The sequence below is a fragment of the Corvus hawaiiensis genome, chromosome 25, assembly GCF_020740725.1.
Source record: "Corvus hawaiiensis isolate bCorHaw1 chromosome 25, bCorHaw1.pri.cur, whole genome shotgun sequence".
NCBI classification, from domain to species: Eukaryota; Metazoa; Chordata; class Aves; order Passeriformes; family Corvidae; genus Corvus; species Corvus hawaiiensis.
The window spans coordinates 2,497,103-2,524,542 of record NC_063237.1 but is presented as its reverse complement, the minus strand read 5'-3'; the positions used below and the strand labels follow the sequence as shown (position 1 = coordinate 2,524,542).

The 27,440-nt window shown below is 52.4% G+C and overlaps 1 protein-coding gene across 3 annotated transcripts; it reads left to right on the top strand.

Annotated features, from left to right (window-relative positions):
• Positions 1 to 2,554: 2,554 nt before the first annotated feature.
• SNX19 (sorting nexin 19) lies at positions 2,555 to 26,238 on the top strand. 3 transcript variants are annotated; one of them, XR_007208234.1, is made up of 12 exons: positions 2,556 to 4,803; positions 5,148 to 5,286; positions 5,797 to 5,897; positions 6,046 to 6,165; positions 6,427 to 6,557; positions 7,682 to 7,778; positions 7,996 to 8,182; positions 10,283 to 10,412; positions 20,865 to 21,049; positions 21,787 to 21,874; positions 22,675 to 23,372; positions 25,689 to 26,238. XR_007208234.1 is itself a non-coding variant. In XM_048328779.1 (11 exons), exons 1-11 carry the CDS (start codon positions 3,280 to 3,282, stop codon positions 22,805 to 22,807), a joined length of 2,835 nt encoding a protein of 944 aa, XP_048184736.1. In that variant the 5' UTR covers positions 2,556 to 3,279; the 3' UTR covers positions 22,808 to 26,238. The 3 variants fall into 3 exon arrangements, 2 of the variants coding, with proteins under 2 accessions (XP_048184737.1, XP_048184736.1); XM_048328779.1 differs by having other exon boundaries at positions 22,675 to 26,238; XM_048328780.1 differs by lacking the exons at positions 20,865 to 21,049; positions 21,787 to 21,874; positions 22,675 to 23,372; positions 25,689 to 26,238 and adding an exon at positions 13,386 to 14,760 and having other exon boundaries at positions 2,555 to 4,803.
• The last annotated feature ends 1,202 nt before the right edge of the window (positions 26,239 to 27,440 follow it).

Below are 27,440 nucleotides of genomic sequence, written 5' to 3'. Positions count from 1 at the left end.
TGGCACACTCAAGCCAGTTCATTGTTTCCAGCAAAAAAATTTTATCCATCCCATTAAAACTCCCTCAAAGCAGCTTTGCAGCCCTTCCCAAGAGTGGCCTGGTAAACAAGGCACAATTCAACTAAAACGGGCACAAATATTTAAGGACCCCTAAATTCCTCCCTGTCCCCACCCTGTGGGTGTGACCTAAATGGGTCCAGGTGCTTGAGAAAGGCAAAGCACCTCAGGCAGGTGTTTCAGTCCCAAATATCAGGGTCTGGGGAGAGCTCTCATGCTGGAGGGTTATCAGGAGCTGCTTTGTTCGGAGCCTCTCCCCTCCCGAGGCTCTTTGCTCCCCGTGCCGTGTGCTCTGCATTTCTCCATTAATAATAAGCTGTCAGACTCCTGGGCTGCACCTGTTATAAATTAAACTCTTAATTGGCCTCGCTTCCCAGCCCAAGTCGACAACAACAGCTCCCAACGGGTCCTGCAAGCCGCAGTTACACAGCGGGAAGAGTTAGAACCTGCCCAAGGACCTCTCCCACCCGCAATAAAAAAGCCAGTGGGGGAACAGGGATGTTTGTCACCGCTGGAATCGCGATGAAAAAGCGTCGGCATCGCTCTGGCAGCTCAGCATCCTCCAGCTCTGGGATCCTGATATACCAGCAAGGCTGCTCAGCTCATCCAAAGCTTGCAGCGGTCTCAAATCTCCGTCGGAGAAGGAGAGGAAGCAGCTGGGAAGGGCTGGAGGTAAAGGGCAAACCGAGGCACAGGGTTTGAACTGCAACGTGCCCAGCGTGGTGAGAGCCGGCAGAGGAGGAGGTTGGAAATCTCTTGGAGGCTTAATCCCGGAGCAGGATAAGCCTGACTCAGCTGCTCAGCTTTGTTAACCCCGAAAATTCAAGCTCTCCCTTAGTTCCGTGTATTTCAGAGCGCACTTTGGAGCCAGCAACAGCTCACAAGCTGCATTTTCCTTCTAAAACATAATCAGAGCTGCTTCAGCGTTTATTGGCAGCCTGCTGACACAGGGTGCCAGGTACTGGAGCTCTTTTAATGAAAGTATTCACAGCATAACCCACAAAAGAGAAGTGGGGGTACAGCACAAGCAGCTCCAGCACCCGCAAACAGCCCTGGATGGGCAGGAATGCGCCCCTGCAGCATCACCCCTCTGCTTCCTCGAGGATGAAGGCTGCAAAGAGCCCACTGAAAAGTCTAAAAATACCACCCTAAAAAAAAAAAAAAAAAAAAAAGAAAACTCTGATTCAAGCAGAAAGATTTTGATTGAAAAATAAGGTTTTGATTAAAGCCAGTTTCCTTTGGTGCCTTCACTTCCTGCAGTACTTATACACAGCTAAAAGACACTCTCAAACCTGGCATATTTGGGGCAACTTTTACAGTCTTGCAAAATTCTTCATTAGAAATGAGCAATTCCACTTCACGATTCCCATCCCAGACACCCGCGGCACCCAAATCCCACCCAACACGCGCTGCCACAGGCAGGAGTAACCTCTATTCCCACTTGTAGTTTATTTTTTTGCACTTAACACCAACCCAAGAGCCACAACCACACACGGAGAAGCAGCAGAAAGCCCCTGGCAAGTTTGGATGTTGCAGCTGGGGAGTTCCTCAGCACCAAACACAAATATCATCAAGAACAAACAAATCCTGAAGCAACTTTCCCAAAACTCTTCCAACACCTGGATGCAGCCAGGGCTCTGGTGACAGTGGGGACCCCTCTCAAGTCCCCCGCTCCCCAAAGCGGTTTAAAATGAGTTTTTAAAATTTCTCTTACATTTTTGCAGTGATGTCTCGTCCTGCTGCCATCCCATGTTGTCTTTCTCGTGGGGTGTCCCTTGCAGCTCCACAAGCAACTCTGAGCCTCTTCTAGAGAGAAGTCGGGGTCTCCAGAGGAGCCACACCTCCTTAGTCCCACCAGGAGAAAATCCAGGTGTATTTTTGAGCATCCACAAAACGTTTAATTCCAAATTCCTTCGGGAACAACCCCAACGCCGTGTCCAGGATCTCCCACATCCACAGAGCATCAACACAGAGCTCGTGCTCCCCCGGCCCTTTTACAGCTGAGCAGCATCACCCCATTAATTACCAGCTGTAGGTAATTACCCTCACTCCTATTTCACCAATCACACCTCTTTTTCTTATTGTTCCTTAATGAGGTAACAAGGCTCAGGTGTTTTCCAGGGCACTCAGCACCTGGAACGCAGCAGAGCTGCCTGTTTGCATCAGCAACACAACTTCTCCTTTACTTTAAATATTAGAAACCCGCAATTTTTTCCTTGTTTATAATAACTGCATAATGAATTCAATTTTATTTTGTATTCATGCAAAAAGGAACGGTATTTATCATTTAAAAATCTATACATTTAAAATTGTGCTTGCATACTTTCTCTATTGCATATAAAATAAAAGGTGGGGGAGGTGAAAACTTGTTTCGCGTGGCTGCGAAATGTAATATTTTTTATTTTTTTTTTATTATTTTTATAGCTTAAATTGGGTTAAGAGGACTCCCGTGAGACCTCCGGCCCGCTAGGGGGCGCTGTGGGAACAGCAGGACCGGAAGCGGAAGTGCCGGCGGAAGTGGCGGGTGGTGCCGGCGCAGTGCCCGGGCGGTGAGTCGGGCCCGGGGATCCCGGTGTGGTGGGTTTGGAGGATACCCAGTCAAGGGCTCCGGTTTGCTGGGCTCTGTGAGCCCCAGTGCCTGGTGAGGGACTGGGCTTGGGGGGATCCGTGCCTCTTCCCGGTGCCCGCTGAGGAGCACGGTCGGCGCGTCCCGGTGCCCGGTACGGGGCTGAGCTGTGCCAAGCCCCAGCGCTCGGCGAGGGGCCCGGTCTTGGGGGGGCTCTGACCAGTCTCGGTGCCTGATGAGGAGCCCGCTGTGGGGGTCTTTAAGGAGCCCCGGTGGGGGACCTGGGAGGCTGTGCCCCAGAACGCAGTCAGGGGTCCCGGTGTGCTGGGCTCTGTGAGCCCCGCTGTCCGGTGAGGGCCCCGGTCTGGGGGGTTCTGACCCACCCCAGCGGCTGCTGAGGAGCCCCGGGCCCCAGTAAGGGTCCCAGACAGCGGAGCCCCGGTGCCCAGTCAGGGTCCGGATCTGCTGGGCGCTCTGAGCCCCGGTGGCTGGTGAGGTTTCGGGGTGGTTGAGCCCCCGATCCCCACTCCGGCAGCCCAGTCTGGGGGGCCCTGAAGAGCCCTCGGGCCTGGTGAGGTGTCGAGCTGTGCACCCCGCTGCCCGCCCATCCACGCTGTGACAGCTCCCCGTGCCCACCCCGCCGTGCCCACCCCGCCATGCCGCCCCAGGGCCCCTCGGCGTCCCGCCGGCCGCTGCTGCTCTTGGTGGTCGCCCTGGGCTGGCTGCTGGCCCTGCAGCTGTTGCTGGACCTGCGGGCGCTGGGGCTGCTGTGCGGGGCTCTGGCCGTGCTGGGGGGCTGGCTGGGCCCCCCGGCCCTCGGCCCCCGCGGCCGCCGGCTGCGGCTGGAGCGGTTCGTGAGCTCGCTGCGGGCCCCGGCCGGCAGCCCCGCGGATGAGGCCCGGCTGGAGGAGGAGATCGCCAGCACCGTCCGTAAAGTGGTGCGGGATTTCGTGGCCTCCTGGTACCGCACGGTGAGCAGAGAGCCGGCCTTCGAAGCCGAGGTGGAGAGGGCTATGCTGGGGCTGGCTGCGGAGCTGCGGCGGCGGATGAGGCGGGTGGACCGGCGAGCCCTGGCCCGCCGCCTCCTCCTGCTCTGCGGGCAGCACCTCCAGAGCTTCCTGCGGGCACGGGACTCCCTGAGGGCTGACCCCAAGGGCGGCCGGACGCTGTGGCGGGAGTACAGCCGGCTGGCGGGGCCGCATCCCGCCCTGCTGAGCCCCGCAGCCGAGGTGGGCTGTGCCCGGGCCGCTGTGGACACGCTGCTGCGGGCGCTGGTGCCGTGGCCGCACCTGGAGACGCGGACGGGACGGTTCGTGGTGGTGGAGCTGGTGGCTTGCAACGTGCTGCTGCCGGCCGTCAGGAAGATGTCTGATCCCGACTGGATCAACCTGCTGCTCATTGGGGCGTTCTCCAAGAAACCCCGGGGTGGGAAGCCCCACCCTACACCCCCAGTGCCGGATTCCTTGCCTTTCCCGGCACAGACGGACGTGGCTCCTGCCGGGCTACCCCCGTCCCCGAGGGCTGCAGAGGGGCTCAGGAGAGAGGCGGGGGCTGCTGGAGAGGAGGGAGAGGAGGTGAGCAGGTCATGCCATGCAGAGGAACCCTTCCTCCGCCCCCGAGCCCTGGGATCCCTCTTCCCCTGTGAGGGTTTGGAGCTGGAATCGCCCGCACCCGACATGGGCCAGGACGTGGAGCTGCTGGCACCTTCCCCCGCTGGGGAGCTCCTTGATGAGGCCCCCCAGGACCCCTCTGTGCCAGAGGGAGCAGCTGCCTCAGAGGATGGCACAGGGGACCTGGACCAGGGCCCTGGCCCCAGCTCGGATGCTGGCCTGCTTCCCACCTCTGCTTTGAGCTCCTGCCCTGACATCCAGATCGAGCTGGCGGTTGAGAAGGAGGAAGAAAGCCCAGCTGTTCCCAGGAGGTTCTCCTCACAGAGACCCTCCAGCCTGGGGAGAGATGTGGGCACAGCCGAGGGCCCACCACAGTTTCCCTCAGAGCCCGGGCAGAGCCTGCCCCTGCTCTCATCCTCCCCGACAGCTTCCGTGAGCACCTTCAGCTTCGAGCCCCTGAGCAGCCCCGACGGGCCGGTGGTCATCCAGAACCTGCGGATCACCGGCACCATCACTGCCCGGGAGCACAGCGGGACTGGCTTCCACCCCTACACCCTGTACACTGTCAAGGTAAGGGCTCCCCTGGCTGTCACCCCCCTTCCCAGATCCCTGCCACCGCCTGGGCTGGTGTTTGGAGCTGAGGACTTGCTCTGTGTCTCCACAATAAATTTTGTCTGGGGGAATGCCAGGCACTGGGGCTGTTGGGTAGTGGCACAGGGATTCCTGTAGGGTCCTGTGGGGCTGGTTGAATCTTTTGTATCGTGCTTTTGTTCCGTCATGATGGGTTCCTTCATCTTCAGGGAAGGGTTGATGTGAGGAATTGCTGGATGGGACATGCATGGGGCCTGGGGGGCCAGCAGGGACCGGGATTGTTTTAGAATGTGTAAGGATTGTGCCTTTGCCTTCCTCCTCAGTATGAGACAGCCCTGGAGAGCGAGGCCGCGGGCAGCCTCCAGCAGGTGGCTTATCACACCGTGAACCGCCGCTACCGGGAGTTCCTCAACCTGCAGACCAGGCTGGAGGAAAAGCCGGAGCTCCGCAAGTTCCTGAAAAGTCAGTGCCTGCAGTAGCTCTCCGAGGAAATCCTTCTCCCTCTTGTCCCACTCCGTGTTCCTCTGCTCTGAGGGTTTCCTGCCCTGCTTGTGCAGCTCTGGATGCTGGGCTGTGTCTGCTGCCCACATCCCCCATTGTTCTGTGCAGAGCTGGCTGGAGGAAAGATTCATCTCTTCTGGAAGCAAATTCCAGTATTTCAAGACATTCCTTTTCCCATTCCACAACACCTGGCTTTGTAGTTTTGCACCGTAACAGTGAATAGAAACACTGGTGTCTGTGTATTACCACAGGCTGATGCCAGGCAGTGTGTAGGGATAGCCTTAATCACATAACCACCTTTATTAAGGTTTTAATAAAGACTAAAATCTGTGTTTAGATTTTAAGATTTTAAAAATTTTAATTTTTAATCTTAAAAATTTTTTAATTTTAAGATTTAAAAATGTTTTAAATTAAGGTTATTATAATTTTGCAGTTTTCTCAAGCTTGCCAGTGGGTTTGTTTCCTTTGTAGACATCAAAGGCCCAAAGAAACTGTTCCCTGATCTCCCCTTTGGAAATATGGACAGTGACAAAGTGGAAGCCAGGAAAAGTCTGCTGGAATCTTTCCTGAAGGTGAGATATTTGTGTGCCCCTGTGAGCTAAAAGCAGAGCTCAGGACAGCTTTGTGCAGGCAGTGGAGCACCCCGTGTCTCTTGCACGTTACATGATCAGGTTGGGAACTTGACTCCAAAATGATCTGAATCTCCATCTGTCCTTGCAGCAATTGTGTGCAGTCCCTGAGATTGCAAACAGTGAGGAAGTGCAGGAATTCCTCGCCCTCAACACCGATGCCAGGATCGCCTTCGTCAAGAAGCCCTTTGTTGTCTCCAGGATAGACAAGGTGGGAAAAGTGGGAAGCTGGTTACCTGAGCCCCTTGCAGCTGCCCCTGGAGATGCTTCCTAGGCTTCCGTGTCTCCTAGGAGCCAAAACCCTTCCTTTGTAGCTGGGCTCAGCTTGCCCAGAAACCCGTAAAGCTACAGAGGGTCAGAGCTCATCTTAAAGAACCTATTTAATAGAAAATACAGTGCAAGTCTCAAAGCTCCCAGTTTGTTTCATTAATAAGGATCAATCCAGTAATGAAAGGCAGTGCTGGCTTTGCAGATCGTTGTCAATGCCATCGTGGACACCTTGAAGACAGCGTTCCCCAGGTCAGAGCCCCAGAGCCCCACGGAGGATCTGAGTGAGTCGGAAGTGGATGGGAAATCCCAGACAGACGGGAAGAAGGCGACCAAGTAAGGGCTCCCTCAGCTTTCCAGAACAAGGAATTCATGCACAAACTGAGCCCATCGTGGGGAAGAACTGACTGGGTGCTTTATGTGTTGGGTAGTAAATTCTGTCATGCTCTAACTGAAATACTTTGTTCTTCCCTTGCTGAACGCAACTCTTTGAGTTCCTCTTTATCTAAAGGGTTTCCCAGGAATGCTCAGGTTTCCACAGAAGGTGGGTTTCTTCCTCAGGGAGCTCTGAGGTGCTGCCATTTGCCAGCAGAGGCACTGATACTCCTGGGGAATTGCTTTTTAACCTTCGACATGTGTATTGCTTATATAAGGAGTGATTGCAAAATACAGCCTTAAATTATCTACCTGAAAGTTCCTTCCTGCCTCTCCTGTGTGTTCCACACTGGCCTTGCCCAAAAAACATTTAAATAGCTGTTTATGAGTAACATTTAAGATCGTTTCCGGTATGTTCCTTACCAAATGTTGGTGCTGCTGACAGTGCTGGGTCTCATTATGCTTGTCAGTGATTCTTCCCTCACCAAGGAAGGGAAGATTTCTGCATGAGTATAGCTTTTTCTTCCCAAAAAAGTGATGTTTTGCTGGAAAAAAGCTGCTGTGGACAAAAAGACAAACTAAAGAAGTACTAGTTTGGAACCATTTTGGCTGAAAAGGACATTCCTTAATGATAAACAGGCTATTTTACAATTTGTCCCAAAATCCCAGTGTCCCTTCATATCCTCCTTTTTGTGAGTGTTTATAATTAGATTTCACAATCCTGCTGAGTGATTTCAGCCTCAGAGGCTTTCCTGAACACTTCCCTGTGTGTGCTGCAGTGCTCACACCTTGCTGATACCTGCCTACATCTCCCTGTCAGCTTCTGTGTAACACCTCTCTGTGGAATGTTGGAAATTCAGCTCAGGTGTACATGAGGAAAAGTGCTTTAATACTTTCGTGGTGTGGTTTCACTGCCATCTCTTGGTTATCCTGGAGGCAGATGTTTTCTTAAACCACCTAATCGGGTCTAATCAGATTTCTTAGCTTGGATGTGGACAACAATAACAGGTCCTGGGTCTTGGCTGAAAAGCTCCTGACTTGCAGCTTGCAGAGAGAACTGACTGTGCCATGGCTCTCCTTTTCAGGTCCAGGCTGAGGTTCTCATCCAGTAAAATCACTCCAGTGCTGAGTGTGAGTGAAGCTCATGACAGGATCGTGTACTCCATCAGGGAGGGCAGTGCTGTAAGTTCAGATCCTCTTGTAATCCTTTCACAATCCCTGTTTGGGAATAATTAACATACACGAGGGTTGTGGCTGCTGCAGCCTTGTTGCCACGTGCCAGGTCTTTGCAGAAGGACACTGAGCAGCCCTGGCTGTGCTGTTGGCTACAAACCAGGAGGTGGGAGGTTGTCTGGGCACTGCAGACCCCAGGCTGTGTGGCACTAATGCACTTTTGTAGGTCTCTGGCACCCTGTCGCTGGCTGCTATGGAATCCTTCATCCAGAAGCAGGAGAAGCTGCTGGAAGCAGTCCCCAGCAAAGCTCCTGAAGGCGAGGGAGGCAGAGAAGCCAAGGAAACCCCTGAGCAGGAAGAAATGGATGGGCTGAGCACACCGGAGCAGGGAGCACATCAGGACACTGACTCTGGTGAGCTCAGCCCCTCTGTGCTTGCATTTCTCTCCCTCAGTACCACAGCAGCTCCAACTTGGGCAGGTTCAGCTTGAAAAGTCTTCAGGACCTGCTCTCCTGCCTGTTGCATCTTGATTGAAGGGAAAGCAAATGAAGTTTTCCAGTCCTGTTTGGTGATGGCTCTGGGCACTGTGGCTGGTGGGAGCAAACTGGGCCTTGGCTCAGTTGTGTCACTGCAGATCTTCACCTTGGTGTGCTCAGCTCAGTCACTGCACAAAGAAGTTTCTTAAGGACACGGTGCTTAAACAGGCAACATTCTAAAATCGAGCTCTTGCGAACTAAAAATTGGCCGAATTAGAGTTTCCTGGTAGTTCCAAGTTAGCCTTGATATGTCCATACGCTATAAAAGGACCTTTTGAGATTAAGTCTGGATAGATTTGATGGGAGGAGTAGCACAAATGTAATCTCAGTTCAAGGAATGATGTTCCCTTTCTGATTCTAGAACCCTCCTCTGAAGCACAGGGGTGCCACAGCTTCTCAGAACAGTTACAAGAGTATCCTGAACACATGCAAAAATATGTTCTCCAGTCTTTTTCTTGGAATAGCTGAGCTGTATCAGCTGGAACTTCCCAAAAACTTCTCTCCAGTGGTTCAAGTTTGGCAAGCTCTGACTGAAAGCACGTGCTTGTGACAGGATAGGTCTGGTGTTCTGAAACCCAGCCTGTGCTACCAGCTTTGCCTTGTAGTCTTGGAACGCATGCCCGTGGTTCTGGGGAAGCAGGACTGGAGTTGGAGGCCAGGGTTCGGCACAGAGCAGGCCAAGTTAACTGAACTCTGAGGGAAATGGAATGTCAGGGATGTCGAATGATTGCAGATCTGGGATGCCTCAGGCTGGGCTGGCAGGGTGAGGGGAACAAACGTCTGGATAAAAAGGCAACCCATGTCCCTATCTGCTCATGGAGTGGCTTCTGGGAAGTGGTTGGCCAGCAGCTCTCTGAGGAAGAGGGCTTGGATGCTGTGGGAACAAACAGCTTGCTGAGGATGCTCCCTGTATGAGGTTAAGGGGAAGCTGAGCAGCCTGCTCCAGAGTCTGCACTGGGAAGTCAAGTCTCGGGGGGCAAAGCAAGTGAGGAGTAACTTAGGCACGGCCCTGAGCAAGAGGTGCCAAGTGCTCTGTCTTTTCCAAGTGAAATCCTGGAGTTAATTAGTCCAGCTTTTAGGAAGAGGAGGGAAGGAGAGGTGTGAGGTCCAGAATCCCTCTTCCCTTTATTTCCAGCAGTAAATTGTGAGTGTAAATTGTCTCTGTAGGCAGAGAGGTTGGAAGATGAGGCGTCAGGGCAGCCAAATTAGGGAAAGCTGCTGCACAGGATCTCACCTGGCCAACAGAGCCGAGGCAGCAGCCTCAGGTTGGGGTGGTGGCCTGAGAGTAGCTGTCTGGGGCAGTTTTGTGGCACATTAATGAGCTTGTTTAGCACAACACCTCAGGGCTGAACAGCATGGAAGTAATTCCTTACCAAGTAGAAACTGTTTTTGCTGAAGGCTCTGTCATCCTCCTGAAGGTCAGAGGGAGGTTTGGTGTCCCAGGTCTGTGACAGCAGAGATATGTGGGTTAATGTTTTAACTGGTAAATCTGGGTTATCCAGATGTGGTTCATCCACCTTCCTGCCAAGGCTGGGATCTGCCACACGATGGCAGCCCGCAGCCACCAACAGAGCCTTGAGCCTGGAAAACTGTTGGAAGAAGGGAAAGGAATGGGGAAGACAGGGATAATAGTCCTCAGCAGTGCACCTTTTCCTGGCTACAGTCACCACCTGCTTTCTCACCTGTTTTGGGCACACGGCCACCCCTGTGCATGGACTGGGATTTGATAATCCTGCTGTTAACTGAGAAGCAACTCAGCCTTTGGTGCAGCCCTTGGTGGGAGACTGGGGCTGCCTGCGTGAGGTGGAAATCAAAGAGTGGGGAGGGCAGGGTCCCAGGCTGCCTGGGCTGCAGCAGGTCATCTGTGTTTGCACAAAGGGCCAAGCTGGGGAGAAAAGAAGGAGTTTAGGGTGATGCTTTTCACCAGATCTGCCCTGAAGTGGCTCCTTCATCTGCCCCTCCTCTTCCTCCTGGCAGACTCTGAGACAGCTTTGGCTGACCTGGCCCTGGACGTGCTTCGCCTGGTGCTGGTGGATCACTGGAGCTGGCTGTGCACGGAGAACATCCAGAAGGTCTTCAACCTGCTCTTTGGGACCCTGGTTCAAAGGTAAGGCCAGAGTGACCACCCTGGCTGCTCTGTGAGGGGCATTGCCTTTGGAGTCACAGCTGGAAGTGGAAGCTTGTGCCTGAATGCAGATCAGTGCTGTGTGTGCATCAGCCAACAAGGTTCTGCACAGCAGGTGCTCCGTGTGTGTGGAGTAAACACCTTGGGGATCTGCACTGGGAGCTGTTTTCCCTGTGAGCGCTGGTGTAGCTCTAGTGAGCAGCCTCCAGGCCCTTGATATCAGGGAAAGGAAAGATCTAGCCCTGGGGTGGGAGTCTTGGCTCCTGACAGGGCAGCAGTGCCCAGCTCTGTGGCTCTCCTGGGAGGACCGGCCTCCTGTTCTCTTGCTGCCCAGGGCCTCAGTGTGTTCTTTCTGCAGAAGTAGAATAAACAGGCCCAGGGAGCAGAGACTTGTCAGTGACAGCGCAGAGTGTGGTCTCTGCTCTCGCTGCTGCACCCCTCTGCTCTGCCTGTGCCTGGGGCAGGGACCCACACATGGAGTAGGGACAGGCTTCCTTTCCAGCTGGGATGGACTTGCCAAGCTTTCCTGGGGCCAGTGCCTCTGGGTGGTAAGGCTCAAGGCCAAGACACACAAACAGAGCATTCCTGTTTTTTGGTGTAGGTTGGTGACTATCACTAGCTGAGGATGTGGTTTTTTAGAGTACATGGAAAGCCTTCCCTGAATGACTTGGGCTTGGGAGAGTCTTGGAGCAGTGCTTTTCCCGCTCCTGCGCCCTTTCTTCTCCCGCAGGCATCCAAAGCCAACGTCAGAATGTGCAGGGCAGCACATTATAGCTGAGCTGGTAACTTAAGCTGCCCTCAGCAGATGTTGCCAAAGTGTTTTGAGGTCAGGGACTGCTGTCCTTCAGTCCTGGTCTGTTCCCTTTGGTGGCAGGAGGTGGGGGTTGCTCCCACTTCTCCAGAATGGGCTCTGGTTTCTTGGGAACAAGCTGCAACCCAATCCCTGTGTGTAAGCACAGAGGTATGAGAGCTTGAATAGGCACATCATCACCTCCTAATAAGCTGTGTCCTGGTCACCCAGGGAGCCTGCAGCACCCACACGTGGCATTGGCATTTTCCACTAGAGAAGTTGGGATACACACAGCACATGCCTGCTCTGGGAGGTGGAACAGCTCCCTGAGCTGTGCTGGTGCATTAGAGTGAGGAGGAATGTGTCTGTGGCTGCTCCACTTGAACAGGTCAGAGTGAACCCACATGTGCTGCGGGCAGAGCTTTGGCTGGGGGTGATGTGGGGAAGCCCTGGGACTTCTTGGTGTCACCATCAGGTCAGGGTGCAACTACAACCTGTTGAACAAACTCTGGGTCTGTGCTGAAATCCAGATGTTGAGGCTGGCTCTGCTCGTGTTCTGGGACAATCAGGAATCCCAGGGGACAGGGGAAAGAGCTGCACAGTGGGCACTGACGTGTTGCCAGGAGGATGGTGTTGCACCTGGATTCCTGCAGGGAACATTTCTGTTGCCTGTAGTTACCCCTAGCCCAGAGGAGAACTGGGAATGGGGAGCCTTCCTGCTGGTTTGGCGTTCATCCTGGCCCTGAGACTTGGCCCAGGTGGTCACTGCTGTCCTGAGCAGACCTGAAACTCTCTAGCTCAGACCTGCCTGTCCAGGGACACAGTGGGGATTTGGTGGCATTTCTCTTCCATTTAAGTATTTACAACTTGATCACTGCTCAGCCAGACCTGGCACTGCCATTCTGGCTGGCGCTGTGTCTGGGGACCCTTTACAGGTGGGGAAAATACCAGAAACTCTTCTGGGAGCATCTGCTATTCAAGGATTTGTTGTTCCTGCCTCTGAGAGCAGGCGCACAAACATGGGACAGCAGATGGATTTGCATTGTGTCTCCAGCCATTACTGGCCACAAAGTAGGAGTGGGCTTCATCCTTTCAAGAGATGAGATCCTTCCCTGTTCCTGTCAGTGGCTGGGTTAGGTGGTAGGGGATGAAAAGGAGGTGTCCTAAAAGTGTTTTGGGGGGCACTGCTGGATACTCCTCTGCCAGCTTGCATTTGGTGAGTAGGTGCTACTCCTGCTGCCCCCCTGCAGCTGCAAGCTGATGATTCTGCTCTGGCATGAGACACGGTGCAGAGTGATAGAAATGGGCACAAACCAACAAAACCCATACCAAGAATGAGATCCAGGTTCTCTCAAGAGCCAGTCCCTTTCTTGGAGGATTTTCTCCCTTGGGCTAGCAGTGACATCAAGTGCTTATGGGGCCTCCCTACCTGCTCCGTTCACTGTGTTCTGCAAGGAGCATCCCACCACCCTCCTCCTTCCCCCCTTCTCCGTAGCTGGGGTAGCTGGAGCCAGCCCCCATCCATCTCCCGGAGTGTCACTTTGATGGCAGTGGGAAAGGAAGGCTCCATGACCGAAAAAGGGATTGTTGAGTCAAGGGCGGCCGCGTGTGCGAGCCCGGATCCGCACTGCGCTCATCCCATTATGTAACAGGGAGTGATCCTTTTTTGGAGCTGAAAGGAGAGGCGGATGGAGGGGAGGCAGAGGGGCTGGGAGTGGGAATGACCCTGGGGCCGAGGATTGCTTCCAGCAGCCTCTCTGCGTGCTGGGGCCGTGCCTGTAAACAAACCCGCTGCCCCGCTCCCGCCTCTGTCCGGCTCCGCTTCCCTCCCGCGGGCTGGAAAGGCTCCTCTCCTCTTCCCTTGGGAGGCTGCAGCGGGAACCTGTTGGCACAGGGGAGGAGATGGGGCTATTCTGGGCTCTGGGGGTGTTCGGTGCAAGAGCTAAGAAGCATTTGGAGAATCTGGGTGCTTTTTAGAGCCTTGTGAGTCAAAGAGGTGTTAAAAATACGCAGCAAACACGCGAACCACGCCGTGCTGTGACCCTACACCCTGCCCTCAGTTGTCCCCGGTGGCACAGTAGCCACAGGTCTAGGGTTTGCCATGCAGAGCATGGGGGCAGTGCTGGGGCCAGGGTGACAGCCACCACCTCTGCTTTCCCTTCCAGAAGCGAGCCCCAGCAGAGAGCCAGCATCCCAAGGATGGACCTGGGAGTATTTGAGGGGCAGATCCTGGTCTGTAAGCTTTTCCTGGCTCCTTCTCATGCAGCACAACAGAAAGCCATGGCCACAAACCACTGAGTGGGGGGAAGGTGTCTCGGCACACCCTGGGTGTCTGTGCCCTGGAACCTGAGCAGGGCTGGGGCACAGGGTCCGTGCCAGGCTCGGAAGTGCCTGCCCTGAAAGGAGCGTGTGGAACTACTCAGGCAGCTTTGATGGTGTCATGTTCCACTGAGCATGAGTTAAAATAAATGCAAATCATCCCTGCCTTACCCATGAGCTCAGCCCTGCTTGGCTTGCTGCTTGCTTTGGGTCATTCCCGTGCTCTTCCAGGCTTTGTCCATGTCCCCTCATCCCTTGGCAGAACTGGAAGATTTGAGGAGGTGATATTCCAGTCTGTGTGAGCTGTAGGTGGAGTGCCAGGGGTGCTTTGAGACTGACTGCAGGTGACCATCCTGCTTTTGAGAACTGGTTCTTGCACATTCATGCTGTCACCTTGGTCTTGGGCTCTTCCACTGTGTCACTGTCAGGCTGAGTGTCACGGGCACTTGTAGATCAAGGAGGTCTGGAGCTTCAGAGAGCTGCTGGCTGGGTGCTTTTTTCTGGTTTTGTCTTCGATTTTCTTTGATCTCTGTGCCAACAGAACTGGCACAAAGAACCTTGGCAGCCACCTCGATCCTCTTGACTGGAAAGTGCCACCAGCAAATAGTGGTGCCTGACCCTCTTCAATGTCCCTGAGTAAACCTGGAGCAGCCAAGCACCCATGGGCTGGGAGTGCTGGGAGCACAGTGCCCATGGGCAGGGAGTTCTGCCAGCCCTGGAACCACGGAGGGGCCGTGTCTGACAGCCGAGACAGTGCTCCCACTTCCCTTTGGCTTCCTGGCTGGCATGTGCCATCCAGCCTCAGGCAGTGCCTCTGGGTTTTGCTGGCAGAAACAACCAGGCAGAACTGCAATATCAATGCAGCTGGAGCATTAAATCCACTCATTCTCCTGGTTTGTTACCTGGGGAGGGGATTTGGGTATGTTGGGTGAGGGCCTCTGCAGCTGCACACACAGGGACTGTGCTGGCAGGCCCAGGTATGTGGCAACGAAGTCACTGTCCCTAAAAAACAGGCCTGAAAGAAGCACCAGAGTTGGGAATTAGGGGAAGCAACCTCATGGCATCTTACTCCTCATCTCTGGATTTGGCTGTTTGCGTTGTAGCCGTGAGGAGCAGCAGGAATTGCAGCCTGTGGTATGTCAGTAAAAGCGATTTCAGGACTCTGTGTGTCTTCATGTGTATATGTAAAGTAAATAAAATCAGCTTGGAAATGGGCCTCGATTCAGTTGTCTCCAAGCACCTGGAAATTTTGGATCTGGCTTTGAATCTCTGTCCCAAACAAAATTTATTTCCCTCTTCTAGAAGCAGCCTTCTTCCAAAAACAGCCACTAGAATGAAGCCAGCCCTCCATGCTTTGATAACAATTGCAACATTATTTTAACTCTGATTCTGTTTCAGCAGTTACACATGCCAGCTTTCTTCCTGGATTTAAAAAAGCACAACAGCTTCCTATTTCAAATGGAACAAAGAAGAAAAGGGTTGAGAGGAAGTAATGTCTCCCCGTTGGTTTTAGTTTTCCCTGGTTTTTGAAGGGTTAATAGTGGGGTTTATGTATTTTGATTCTGAAGTGGGCTAATGAAGCAACTGCTCCAAGCAAGGCCTGGCCGAGACAGCCTGGCCTCTCCCTGGGGCACCACTGAGAGCTTAATTGGCTCAATAAATACTTGAAGAAGATGTTATCAAAAGCCAGGATGCTTTGTGAAAAATCAAGGAAGTTTGGGGACAATTATTTTAATCACGTACCTTCCCCCCCTCCCTGAGCCCCAAGGCATCGCAGGAGGATCTAGGTTGGGAAAAGCAGAATTTGGTTCATTCACGGCAGGGTGAAGACGTTGGAGTCCTGTGAGTTTCCATGATTGCTTCTTGCAGCAGGTGTGTTTTGAGGGAGCCACACATAAAATGGCACAGAAATCCCAGCACCGAGGTGTGGGTTCCTCCCTGCAGGGATGAATGGTTGCCTACAGAAGGGAATGGTTGATCTTTTCTTCCTCTCTGCCCCACAGTAAGATGTCCTGCACACCCACATCTCCCAGGGTTTCTGCCAGCTCCACCTCTCACTGCCTGGGTCAAGCAGGTAGGAAAACCCTTCTGCCCAGGATGTCCCCAGCCAGGTACAGGACAAGTTGTTCACAGCTCTACACGTTCATAGGGCAGCAGGGGAGGAACATTTCAAGAAGGAGAGTTTACTTTGTGCAGAACTTTGAAGGGCCTCAGGATGCTTCATGTTCTTTGATTTATGGAGGTTATTTTTTTCCTTTTCTTTCCCATTTCCTTCCTCAGCACAGGGTTTACCCATGGCTTGGACAAGTGTGAGGTTGCTTTGAAGGTGCTGAGCTGGGCATGCTGCACCCGTTTCTGCTGTGTGGAGAAGGTGGATTTAGGCTCAGGTAGCAGATGCTGAAAGCTGAGCCTCAGGGCAAAAACTCTCCATTTGTGTTTTTCAGTTCTTACTGTGCCCACTGCAGCTGTTGCTTCATTTTTACAAGGTTTCCTCAGAAAGGTTTTGCAGTCAAAGCATTGAAATGTTGCTCCTCCTGAGCCCTTGAGTTAAGGATAATCTTGTGGTTCAAGGCATTATCTGGGGAGGAATTTGAGGGACAAGAACTGGTGAGGGAGGGATGGTTGGTGATTTAAGCACCGGCCTTCCTTGATTTCAGAGTCATGCTTGAATGCCTCGTGTTTTCCAGATGTTGCTTCTTTCTTCAATCATTTTTGCTACCTTGGTCCCACAGGCCTCTTTTGAGCTTCTGGATAGCCACAGTGTATTCCTTAGGGAAAGGGAGGCCATGTTCTGGGGTGGGAAGCAGTCAGTGTTGAGCTGGACATGCTATCTCATGTGTATTTGTAGGGCTGTTTGTATTTATACAACTAAAGCAGAGAAACTTTCTCCTCTTTGTCGCCTTCCAGCTCTAGCCTCGTCTTCAGTTTTTGTTTGTCTGAATCCTTAAAATCCCTGGGTGTGAGGAAATCACAACGGCTATTGCTTCAGATTTCAATTATAATCAGCATATTTAACTTGACTGTTCCTTAGCTGAAGTGATCTCAGTTCTTATCCTCACCTCGATGGACAAAAAGAGCAGAGCTTTACCTGCTTGTGGCAGGTGGTTGTAAATTTGGAGAGTATTGGATCTCTTTGTTCATTCATAGCACATCTTTATTGTCCACACCAAGCAAGTCCAACCTGTCCGGGCTTTACTTGCTGAGCTGAGCTGAGCTCCCTCATCCGCAGGTGAACCCTCTGGATAGTCCACTTGAGTGAGTGGATCCAGCCAGGTAGAACCAAGCCCATTTGCCTGTTCCTGACTCTCAGCCTGCCTTTCCTCCCTCCTAGCAGCCCTTGTTGTTTCTAGGAGCCCAAGGAAGGCCAAGGTATGCACCCCCAGCCCTTGTTTTTCATTCCCAGGCCTTCTCATCATAACAGACCCCTTTAGCTGACCTTGCAGGTCCAGCTTAAACCATGGCATTAATTTGGCTCTTTTTTAGCAGCCATTTCATTCCTCCACCAGCAGCTATTTCAGAGGTCCCTTACAGCATGGGCAAGTTATGCACCTCCAGATTATCTTCCAGGCCTCAGCAGCCTTTGCAGTCTGGCTCTTTGCATTGGGCACTGTCAAAGCATTCGAGTGTCTGAGCCCAGGAGGTTGCTTTATCTATTTCTGGTCTCAGCTGAAGTGTAAGGAGATGGTTCTGTGATGGGTTCATTTTTTCTTTCTTATTAAGGCTATTTCTTCATGAAATAGCAGAATGAAAATAGTAACTCATCAGCCATCCAAAAAAAAAAAAAAAAAGAGAGGTCTATTTATGTTTCTTGGTGGATTTATTTCTACCTGGGAGCAGCGTGTGTGTGCTTTCAGTGTGGCACAGGAATCTCAAATGCTTAGGCCTTTAATAGCACAAAAAATCATCTGTGACCTGCTGGTGAAGGTCAGCTTTGAACCAGCAGATATTTGGAGTTCCTGAGCTGTTAATCCCAATCCTGGTGCAGCAAGTCTGTGTGATGGAAAGGTCAATTTGCCATTTTCTGGGGTTTACTCAGGTAGGATTTTTCAATAAAGTTGGTGTGAATCTCCCTGAGTTGCAACTACAGTTGTGGGAGTTGAGGTGGGATTCTTGGGATGTCCTGTGCAAGGCCGGGAGTTGGACTTGACTTTCCTTGTGGGTCCCTTCCAGTTCAGGATATTCTGTGATTCTGTGAATTACTTTGCTCCTCACAGTTTAAATGCTGCTGGTGCTGCCCCTGTGTGTGTTGAAATGGGATGTGATTCCCCGAAATGGGTGTTGGTGGTTCACTGTGGTTGCGAGGAGGGAGGAAAACTCAGGTCGCTCTGTTCTGAGATCTTCTTTTGAAGCCTCAGCTGCTCTCCCAGAGTGGATTTAGAGCCACACGGATCACTGCAGGCAGTTCTCTTCCCAGTGCCTTCAGAACAGCTCCACACACTGACAGACTGGCAAGAGGGAACCCAGAGCTGAGGTGCTTTGGTCTGTGTTCCATTTGCACCTGCCTTTGGTTTCTCCTTCTTTCTTGTCCCTTTTCCTGTTTAGTTCTTTCGCTTTTCTTTGTAAACTTTGTGGGTTTGGGTGCTTCTTCCCCAGCTGTCTGAGCACCATGTAATGGGGCGAGTTGGCCTCTTCTCAGGAGCTTGTGTGGAGCTGTGCAAGATCCATGGAGCCGTTCCCAGATCCTGCCCTGTGCTTCCCAAAGTGGAAGGCAGTGAGCTGCCAGACTCGGGAAGAAAATCCATCAGTGGTGTTGCACAACTGTGGGAATCAAGACCTGTAGGCACTGGCCTGTTTGCAGTATGTGCACGTGTGATCACATTCAGAGGTGTTACTTGGGGGCCTTGTTGCCTAACTCAGGTGTTTTTATGGACATACATGAGCTGGAAACAGGAGGTTGGTTGTGTGGGGCCTTCCAGCATTTGTCAGTTCTCAGCTTGCTCTTGAGCTGTCTGGAAACGTGTGCTGTCCTCCGTAGGTTCAACTTTCTCCCTGTCCACTCTTTGCTTGATTTTTTGCTATTTTAGGAATGTCCCTAAGAAAAAAGAAAGCCTGTTCTTTGCTTTCTGCAGCCTTTTAAAGGCTGGACAGTGGCTGTTGCTGTAATGAGTTTGGTGTCAGTGTTCAATCTGAACCCCCTCGGTGCAGGGTTGACTCGTTGCAGCTCTGTCCCCAAGTCTCTGAACTTCTGTTGCTTGTCAGATGTTTTCTCAGCTAGGAAAGCAGATTGTGGAAGAAAACATGTTAATGAAAAGCCATGTTAATGAAAAACCATGTTAATGGAAACTCTTGCCCCTAGAGAAGTCAGAGTTTAACACTTTAATTTGGTTGGGAATAGCTGGAGGGTTTACCATGATCCAGAGTGTTAAAATCTGCTGATGGCTGGAGATAGAAACCCTTCTAATTTTATTTCCAACATGACTTTTCCCAGGCAGGACTGGGATGTGACATTTTGTCCTCTAGGACAGGTGGAAGGTTTGCACCTCAGGCATTATCTTGTAGCACCATCCAGGTCCGTGGTGATGCTGAGCATGAAGGATGTGCTTCCCCATTCCCAGTGCCAGTCCTGGAGCACCGGCAACATCCCCTGTGTCCCTTGCTCTGGGACATTCCTGGTCTTACTGCTGCACCAAGGCTCCTTTTCAGAATTTTTAATGGCCTTTGCTTTCCAGCTGGCATTTCCTAGCTGTGCATCCCTCAAGATCTGCTGTTTTCACCTCATTTCCTGCTGCCAAAGGGATGCTCACACCGCGGCGCTGCCCCGCACGATGCCAACCTGCTTCCTTTGCCCTGCTCACCTTTGGCTGTTGCTATTCCCGACTCCCCAGTCGTGTGGGGAAGGACACCCTTGGCCCGAATGCCTCGCCCAGGAAGAATGCAGACAGTCTGGCAGAGCGCAGGTTAAATAAAGTTTGCCTTGGCAGGGCTCTTGGATGTACTCGGAGCTGCCGGGGCGTAGTGGTGACGGAATTGCAAGCACGAACACCAGCTGCCAAGAGGAACGGGTCTCCTGGCCCTGCTGGCTGACTCCTCTCCTCTGGGACTCTTGAAGTACTGGCGCAGTCACAAGCCTTGTCCCTAGCCCAGCGCCGTGCCGGCACTCCCAGCTTTGCTCCGGAGCCTCCTGCCAGTGAGGCCAGCAGCACCATCAGCGCTGCACCCCGAGTCCTGCTAATCCAGGGAACCATCCTGGGGCCTCCTTGGGATTCACCCACGGCCTCTGGGAATTCTGAGGGGAAAGACTCCAGGCAGTGCAAGTTCTGACTGACGGCTGTGGCTTGTGCTGTGACATGGGAAGTGATTTCCCGTCTGGGCGAGAGGGTCCATGTGGTTGATTTAGGAACTGTCCCTGGCCAGCACTCGGGTGGTGGGGTCACATCATCCCAGTGCAGCTGCAAACGCCTCCGAGCCCTTTTGTGGAGCAGGGATTTTGGGATTTGCAGGTGGTTACTGTAAAAAGGGCACAGTCCTGACCCAGTGGGAGGTAGCATCAGCAGTTCTGTTGGATTTTGGATGGGAACAAAGAAATCCTTCCCTGGGAGGGTGGGGAGGCCCTGGCACAGGTTGTCCAGAGCAGCTGTGGCTGCCCCATCCTTGGAAGAGCTCGAGGCCAGGTTGGATGGGGCTTGGAGCACCCTGGGATAGTGGAAGAAGTCCCTGCCCAGGGTGGAATGAAATGAGCTTTAAGGTCCCAAAATCAAAGCGTTTGGGGATTCTAGGATTTCATTGCTTGCCATCAGTGGGCAGAGCAGGACTGAACAGCAGGGAAGCATGAACAGCAGAATGAACAGTAGGATGAGAGGGGGGATGAAGCATCAGGATATTCATGGCTCATCCTTGGAGTGTGTTTTGGTCTCCAGGAAAGACATCCTTGACTGTCTTGGTAGCAGAGGGACTGATAAAAGGAGCAGAGGCTGCCAGAAGAGAGCTCATGTCCTTGTAGTCCTTCCTGGGGGTTGTTTGTAGTTAAACACCAGTTCCTCCAGCTCCATCTCGGACTGTGCTTGGGGATAACTTAGGAGCTTCAGGCCAGTCATATCCCTGAGCTGGGTGATTCACTTGGGTTCCTGTGATTAGCAGGGTGATGGGGCTTTTTATGGCCTTTGCTTTTCCCACATTTGTCTGTAACACAGGGAACATCTCCTACTTTTGGTGCGTGGAAAACTCAGCTAATTAATACTTATGAAGATCTTTGACGTAGAGACAAGAAAACTGCACATTAACAAACCCAGGAAGCTGATTTACCCTTCCAGGGCTCTTGATGGGTGGAAATATCCCAACTTGGTCCCAAGCCAGACCCTCCCTGACCTTTGTCTCTCTCCCTGCAGGTGGCTGGAAGTGCAGATGGTTACCCTGACCTGCACCCAGCGCTGGGTCCAGTACCTCCAGTTGCTCCAGGAGTCCATCTGGCCTGGAGGAGTTTTACCAGCAGTGCCTAAATCCCCCAGGACAGAGGAGCAGAAGAAGGCAACAGCAGAGCAGGCCCTGCAGAGCCTGATGGGGATCTTGCCCAGTAAGTGTGTCCCAGAGACCTGTCAGCTGCCCGTGGGATAGGACAGTGGCTGGGGAACACTCCAGCGCACCAGAATCTCTGGAAATGTGGTTAAATGCAGAGATGGAGTCTGCTCGTGCCAAGGCACTGGGAAACCTTCGTGACCCTTGAGGTTTGATGGTTTCCTGCAAGCAAAACCCGGAGTTTTCCAGTTCTGGATAGTTTGTGTAAGGATTTGGGAAGCAGCCCAGCTCGGAGGGAAGGGACGCGTGTGTTGGCCATTCCCGGATGTAGCCAGGCCATGATTCAGTGCTCACAGTTCCTGCTGAGCCGCCTCACTCAGGCAGGGCTCAGGACAGCTCTGCTCCCACCTGCTGCCAAAGGGTCCCATGGTGAGGAAAGTCACCATGCAAAGCCTGTGGCTTTTCCACTGGACTGAAATCCCGAGCCCAGCTGCACTGGATTTCCCTCTCTTGAAGTTTGACATGGGGACCTTTGGCATTAAAGCAGCTGCTGCCTAATCCATGTGAGTGCAGTCTGAACTTTTAACTCCTTGATGCAGTGTAAAGGGCCCTCACTATCCTTTGGGAGTGAAAAGGCACTGCTAGTACGTGCCCTTCTAGCCAGGAATGCTTTCCTGGCACTCCCTGCTGTCCCAGGCTCAGAGCACCATCACAAGCTTTGATTCAGCACCCACCAGGACAAGACTGACCTGTGGGAATATGCAGCTCCTAAAGCTTTGTCTCCAACACTTACAGATGTGATCCAAGAAATCCTTGGGACCAGTAAGTGTCGGATGAGCTGGAACCTGGTGCTGGAGTCGCTGAGCCAGCCTGTCATCAACAGGTATGGGATTGTGTTCTTTACCCTGGTGCCTCTCATGGGGTCTGAGAGCTGTGCCCAGGGTTTTGCCGTGCGATTCCCACTGCTTGGCACCGAGCACATCCACCTTGTTATTCCAGACTTGTAATATCAGGGGCATCTGCATGTCCAGAACCTCAGTCTGGCTGCCGATTATTGAGCCAGTCATGTTATTAATGTTGTTTGGCCTGCTTAGTTAGTGCATGTCAGGGAAGTAAGACAAATCCTGGTTTAGTTTGGTGTGGGAAGAGCTGCAGCTCTGTGTAGGGGGTGTTCTTGTCTATCCCCAGTGCTGTGAGTCTGGAAAAAAAAGGGTTTGGTGATGGATAGCAGAGAAATGAGGGTCAGACTGGACATCAGGAGGTATTTCTTCACTGAAGGGGTTGTTAAACATTGGAAGGGGCTGCCTGGGGAGGTGTTGGAGTCCCCATCTTCTGAGGTGTCCAGGGAACAACTGGACGTGCACTCAGTGCTCTGGTCTGGTTGGCAAGGTGGGGATTGGCCACAGGTTGGACTCGATGATCTGGGAGGTCTTTTCTGTCTTTAGTGACCCTGTGATCCTGTTAAACACAAGATGCATTTGTGTTTTCTGTGCTGCTCAGCAGCTTCAACACCCACTGGTTTGGGGGAGGTGAAAAAAAGCTGAACCACCCCTGAAAACATTTCTCTTCTGGGGACCCAATATTGTTCCTCTCTCCCCTGGAGCATTGGAACACCCCTCCCTTGTGCTGAGCTTTGCCTCCCATGCCCTGACCAGCCTAAGCTTCGTCTTTTCTCCATTCCAGGCACCTGGTGTTCTGCCTCCTGGACATTCTGCTGGAGTTCTTGGTTCTGAAGGGCTCCAGCAAGGAGCCCAAGGCTGCAGCTGCCACACCATGTGCCTGTAGTGGCCTGGACAAAGCTGTCCCAGCCCTTTAACCGGGGCTGGTGCCCCCAGCAGTGGAGGAGAGAAGCAGCCACAGGCATGGAATGATTGGATTTTCAGCCTTTACTGAACGTGCCTGGGAGCTTCTTGTAAGGAATTTCTCCAGCCAGTGCTAAATGAAGCTGCTTCCAGGCTTCTCTGTTTCAGCTGGGTGGTGGATCAAACCCAGAGTGAGGGGCTGAAGATGCTGTGCAGCATCTGTTTCATTGCTGACCCGATGGAGAGCCTGGAATGAACCAGCCTGACCCGTTGGAGAAGGAGCCACAAACCCGTGGTCTTGCCCCACCTTCCTGAACATCTCTAACATCTCCAGGCAGAGAGCACAGGAGATTTGCTTTCGTGGCTTTAGAGCCCACGTGGCACTGAGAGAGTTGGTGTGATGGGACCTTGCTGATGGATGTTCCTGCAGGACAGGTGGAGGGAGGAGCAGTGCTGTCCCTGCTTTTGTGAGCAGCCTGTGCTGCAAAATCCATGTCATAGCAGGAAGAAGGGGAAAGGATGGAGTGTGGAGATGTGCTGGTCCTGAAGTCAGCATCCAACTGCCCAAATACCTGGGAGGTGAGAACAGGGGTCAAAGGTGCTGCCCTGCCTTGGGGACAAAGATCAGCTGCTTCTCCCTGCCACTGCTCTAGGATGCAGTAGGGTGGACTGTGATCCTGGGAAAGAGACTCTCCTCAGGCTAGGGAGGAATGGTAGCTCGGCTGGACTTTAGGATTCCCTTCTATTGTGCTTTCTGAGTCACCTTTTAGTCCCTGGGACAGTCACCTGGAAGGCACAGGACAAAAGGAGCTGACCCATGTGGGACACAGCAAGTAAATCAGCTCCCACACGAATGAGCTTGTCACAGGAAGCTCTGGAAGAGGAATGAGTCCCTTGGAGCCCGGGGGGAATCCTGGACAGCCAGAGGGTGAGGCCCCAGCACAGGGCCTGCAAGCACTACCTGAGCTCTGCTCCTCATTGCTGTGGCACTGGGCTTTGGTTTGCTGTGCCTGCTGCTGCAGCAGCTCCAGGCAGGGCTCTGGAAAGCCCCTCAGGTCACGGAGCATGGATTTGGCTGCTGCTTCTCCAGGTTGTCCAAGACTTGTTTTGTGAGCTGATGTTGCTCAGCAGTCAGGTTCCTGGGAGTACAAAAGGACTCAGAACATGCACCAACACACCAGTTTGGTGACCTGCTTTGGTGTATTTTCTGGGAGAAATATGGACTGACCAGTGCTGGACTTGGCTGGTCAAGGTGTTCTCTAGAGACCAAAGGAGGCTGCACACAAGGGAACCATGCAGGATCACTGTAGTGTCTGTGCTACAGTGCCAGATGGTTTCATCTCACAGAACCATGGAATGCCAGGCTGGAAGAGACTGCCTGCTGTTTGCGGGAGCTGGATGCTCCATGGCATGTTTGGAGAGAAGGCAGTGTAACTCCAGCATGCCAGTCCTGCTCTTTCCCAAGGAACTGCTTAATGATGGACTCACCACAGTGTGAGCTGCTCTGTGCTTCTGTGGTGTGAAAATACCGGGAGGGATCATCTTGCTGCCAGCAGATGGATTTTTAGGGAGCTCTAAGGACATCCCAAGACCAGGCAGATTCCAATGTCATGAAGCAAAGCAGTTCTGCATCACTGTTGGAGCCATTTCTCAGCAGGAGATGGTAGCTTGGCCACCTGCTTGGAGAAGAAGGGAGATGCGAGTTAAGTAAGAGTAGATTAGGTGGAGAATGCTTTGGGATAATCCCAACTGGCTGAGCAGCAGTTTGGGAAGCAGGACTCAGATATATCCTTAAATATCTGCTTGGAGCAGCTGCTTCACCTTGTCTTTCACTGCCAGGTTCCTGTTCCACTCCTTTTTCCTCCTGCTTCCATTTACTACCCCAGCTGCCAGGAGGGGGAGAAGGAGCCACCAGCCAGAGATGAGGCAGCAGAGCCCTGTTGTGCTTGGTGGCCTCCCAGATGCTCCTGGTTGTGCTCGTTTGCTGTTGCTTCCTAAGTAATGGTGTGGTTTTGGGGCTCCAGGACTGGGGTCTGTCTTTGATTAGGGATAATATTAAGAGTCTTTGCTGAAGAGGGTCATGGAGTGCAGGTTATCCATTGCCAGTTCCAGCTTAGGGCAAAAGTCTAGAGCTGTCCCTACACGCACTGGAAGGACGAGCTGACACTTCTCCTTTGCCAGGAAGCCCAAGTTCTCCCTGCTTTAAACCCCCACCTCTGAAATTATGCAAATGACTGAATGTTCAGTCCTCCTGGTGGAAATAATTTGTGATCACTGCCAGTTTGGGAGCTGGTGCGTGGCTGGGGTGGTGCAGCAGTGATTTGGGGTTGTCCCAGCAGCAACGTCCCCCTCTGTGTTAAGATACAAAGAGCTGGGGCAGAGAGAGAGAAATTAGATTTACTTATGTGCACTGAGAGTCAGTGTCAGAGCTGGGAGCAGACCTAAGGAGTTTGAATTGCAGAAGGGTTGTTTTACTCTCCAGAACCCCCTTCCTTGCCTCAGACATGAGGGGTTTGAGCCCTTTCTCATGCTCTCACTGGCTGGGCTTCAAATTCCCATTCTCTCCTTGGGAGATCTGAGTACAGCCTTACAGCTGAGGTGGAGCTGCCCAGGAGCAAAGAGCCCCTCTCTGCATCGTGTTGTTAAGGAGTAAAACAAATCCAGTTAAAAGCTCAGCTTTTCTCCTACTGCAAGTCCTTTGCCTCACTGTAATTTTGGGATTAAATTGAGCACAATGGTGGCAAATAGAAACTTCTGCATTCAGGTGGGCTGAAAGTTTATTTCCGTTGGACTAAGACTAGAAAAACTGCTTTGGTAAAACAAACAAGGTTGACAAAAAAACTTAAGCTCGCTCTATGTGTGTCATATTCTCAGCAAGCTCCTTTTTTTCTGCAGGAATTTGTAGAAGGAATTTGCAGAAGGCTCCTGCCACCTCTCTGAAGGGCGGGTGGTGAGAGCAGCCAGATTCCATCTCAATGAAGAGTTGCAGCCTGGTGTCACGTTAGGTAAAGAGCAGTACCTGCCTCAGGTGGGTGCTCAGCTCTCCCTCTCCAGGTCCTTCTGGCTGTGCGTGATCCGCCTCCAGCCCACCACTGGCTGATTTTGTGGAGAAATATTTCCTTTCCTTCTTCCTTAGTTTCCCCCAGTTGACTGGAAGCTTCCTGGAAGCAGGGGTTGCTCCTATGTGTGGCTGAGTGCAGTGGTGTAGAGCTCAAAGGCACCACTCTGAGCTAAATAACTGTTAAACTGTGTTTTTAGGGGAAAAAAATCCCACCATGCACTGACTCCCTATTTCCTGTACTCAACCTTTGTATCAGCTGCTTGTGGTGCTGCTGTTGGAGTCTCTGTGGAATTGTGCTGCTTGGAAAACCTGGTTAATTGTTAAATGGGGAGCAAAGCTTCACTCCCAAGTACTTGTGTGCAATAATACTTCATTTCAAACTCATTTCTCTGTCAGAGTTTTAAAATTTGCCTTTGGTCTCTAAGGCAGCCCTCGGGAAGAGAAGAACAAGTGGGGAAGAGGCTGGGTGTGAGTGGGGAAGGGGGGAGGTGTCTCCCAGGCGTCACAGATGTGTGGCTGGGGCAGCAGGGTGGGTGACAGTGGGTGTGGGACAGGGGTTTTCCCTCCTGGCACACAGTGGGGCTGCTCAGGCATGGGAAAGACCAAAGTCCTTAAAGCTTGGTCCGGAGTCGGAGCAGTTTCCCACCTCACCAGCATTGCTGCTCTCTCCCTGACACAAACCCCTTGATTTAGGCTTTCCAGGGAGTCTAAAACCAGGATCAATGTGGATCATTTGCCTTTCTTCTGGAAAACAGGGAAAGACTCCCCTAGAAGCCGGGATTGTGCAGACCCATCTCCACATGCCTTGGGCCGTGCTGCTTCGGAAGCTTTCCTTGCTGTCAGTGCTGGAGTAGGAAAGCTGGTAAGCTGTGAGGAAATAGGGCATGTCTGAAACTGAGGAATTCCACGGGAAATTTACAATATTATGTCAAAGGGGAAAAAAAAAACCAAGAGGGAGGAAGAAAAACCTGATACAATGAATGCTTGGGTCATGTATTTTTCTGGATTAGCTGTGCCACGGAAGGAGCCCATAGACCCTATGAAATCCATTCCCTGCAAGCCAGCGAACATTTGTACAGCACATGATGTGGGATCATGGCTGAAGCCAAGTTCCCCAGGATCATATCCACCCGGGATAGATTGGGTCATTTCCAGTGTCAACAGCCAGAGGATTAAGCATTTATCTCTGCAGAACAGGATAATTAATACCAGATCGAACTCGGGGCTGTGCTCTGAGCCCGTGGCTGAATTTGTGCCCGAGTTGTGGGGAGTGGGAGGATGTCCTGGGTGCTGCAAGATGCAGGCATTGCCTCGAGATCCACGGGAATGGCACTGGGATGGCATCAGGCTTCCCAGGTGAAGCTGAGGGGGAGCTCTGCTGTCGTGGTCACACGAGGTGGGTGTTAATTTCTCACCCCTATCAGGAAGACTCTTCCTGGCCAGCCAAAACTTGGAGGAATGAAATCAGGGCTCTGTGATTTGCCATCTTCTGGGTTTAAATGGAAAATCCAGGTTTTGGCACTTCTGGCTTTGTTGAAATAAGTGAACACAGTTATCCTGGCCACAGTCCAGGTCAGGTAATTATA